The 1378-nt window shown below is 50.5% G+C and overlaps 1 protein-coding gene across 1 annotated transcript; it reads right to left on the minus strand.

Moving 5' to 3' along the window:
• Positions 1 to 658: 658 nt before the first annotated feature.
• Positions 659 to 1378, minus strand: LOC138972948 (piggyBac transposable element-derived protein 2-like). The gene is made up of 2 exons (XM_070345641.1): positions 1362 to 1378; positions 659 to 1136 (listed from the first exon to the last, which is right to left on the minus strand). The coding sequence occupies exons 1-2, from the start codon at positions 1376 to 1378 to the stop codon at positions 659 to 661; spliced, it is 495 nt and encodes a 164-aa protein (XP_070201742.1).

Consider the following 1378-nt stretch of genomic DNA (forward strand, 5'->3'; position numbering starts at 1 on the left):
AGAACGAAGGGGACGGTCGGAGGGCTGGGTGTACAGGTCCAGGGAGGATTGAAGGTACTCGGGAGCAGAGTCGTTGAGACACTTGTAGACCAGAGTGGACAGTTTGTAGGAGATGCGGGTGTTGACAGGGAGCCAGTGCAAGGAGCGAAGTAGGGGGGTGATGTGCTCTCGCTTCGTCTTCCTCAACGTCAGCCTGGCAGCAGCGTTCTGGACTCGTTGTAGGCCATGAATGGATGAGGCGGGGAGGCCAGCCAGAAGGGAGTTGCAGTAGTCCAGACGACTGAAGATGAGGGAGACAACCAGCTTGACACAGGCGTCGTGGGTGAGGTAGCGACGGATGGAGGCGATGAGATGATCCGTCCTGTCAAAGCGGACTGCTGTAGGCTAGGCGGCCTCTTGTCCAGGGACGCAGGGCGGCCACGCCCGGCATCAGGACGGGAACAAGCTCGAGCAAGGTACACTTTGGCACGGCTCGCCGGAAAGCCAAGAGATCAAGACCTTTTTCTGAAGATGTGTCGGTCTGCCTGTATAGGTGCCACACCTGCTGAACAGAGAGGTCAAGGCAGTACATGAAGAGAGGCCACCACCATTTCTTGCTGCGGATGCTAACTCGGTACTTCTCGATGTTCTGGTCCATCCTGTCCACTCCTCCCATCGTTCAGTTATAATGTCGGATGAGGAAAGGCTGGGGCACATCCACTTTCTTTTTCTCTGATCTTGACCAGGGGCGTGCTGTTTGGACTGGATGAATGCCAACTTTGTTGGACACAACGTTGACAATGTTGTTGTCATTCCATCGGACGACAAGCAATCCAGAGTTGACATCTGTGGCGTAATCATACGTACCACGCCTCGTCTTCTTCATTTCGTTGATTGACTTCACAGGGCAGTCTTCAATTCGGTTGCAACGGATTGTTCCGGTGCACGCGATCTGCTTTGCGCTCAGGCAGTCGACCAGCTTGAGAGAGGTGAATAAGTTGTCAAAGGTCAGGTGAAAAGACTGGTCTTCCTGCATCTCTGCTATCAGGTCGATCACAACTGATCCTCCCATTCCCAACCCAGGATATTCAGTCTGCCTTCCTCTGGCTCCCTGGTATGGCTCCAGCATGCTGATAACCTCGTGCACATTGAAGGTTCTAAAAGAAAACAACAATATTGTGCTTTCAAGTGACTGACCAAAAACCCCTACCCATTCAGTCCTAGCGTCCTATATATGGGACGCACCTTCAAAGACATGCAAAACCAAAAATATGAGCTTTGGGGAAATTCTGAGACACAATTTTATAGATTATGTATAGATCAACATTTTATCTTCTTAGATATCATCAAAAAGTTTAAAACTGAAAAAAATGCTTGCTTACCTTTGTGAGGTTGTCAT

Source organism: Littorina saxatilis, linkage group LG1 (assembly GCF_037325665.1).
Source record: "Littorina saxatilis isolate snail1 linkage group LG1, US_GU_Lsax_2.0, whole genome shotgun sequence".
Lineage (NCBI taxonomy): Eukaryota > Metazoa > Mollusca > Gastropoda > Littorinimorpha > Littorinidae > Littorina > Littorina saxatilis.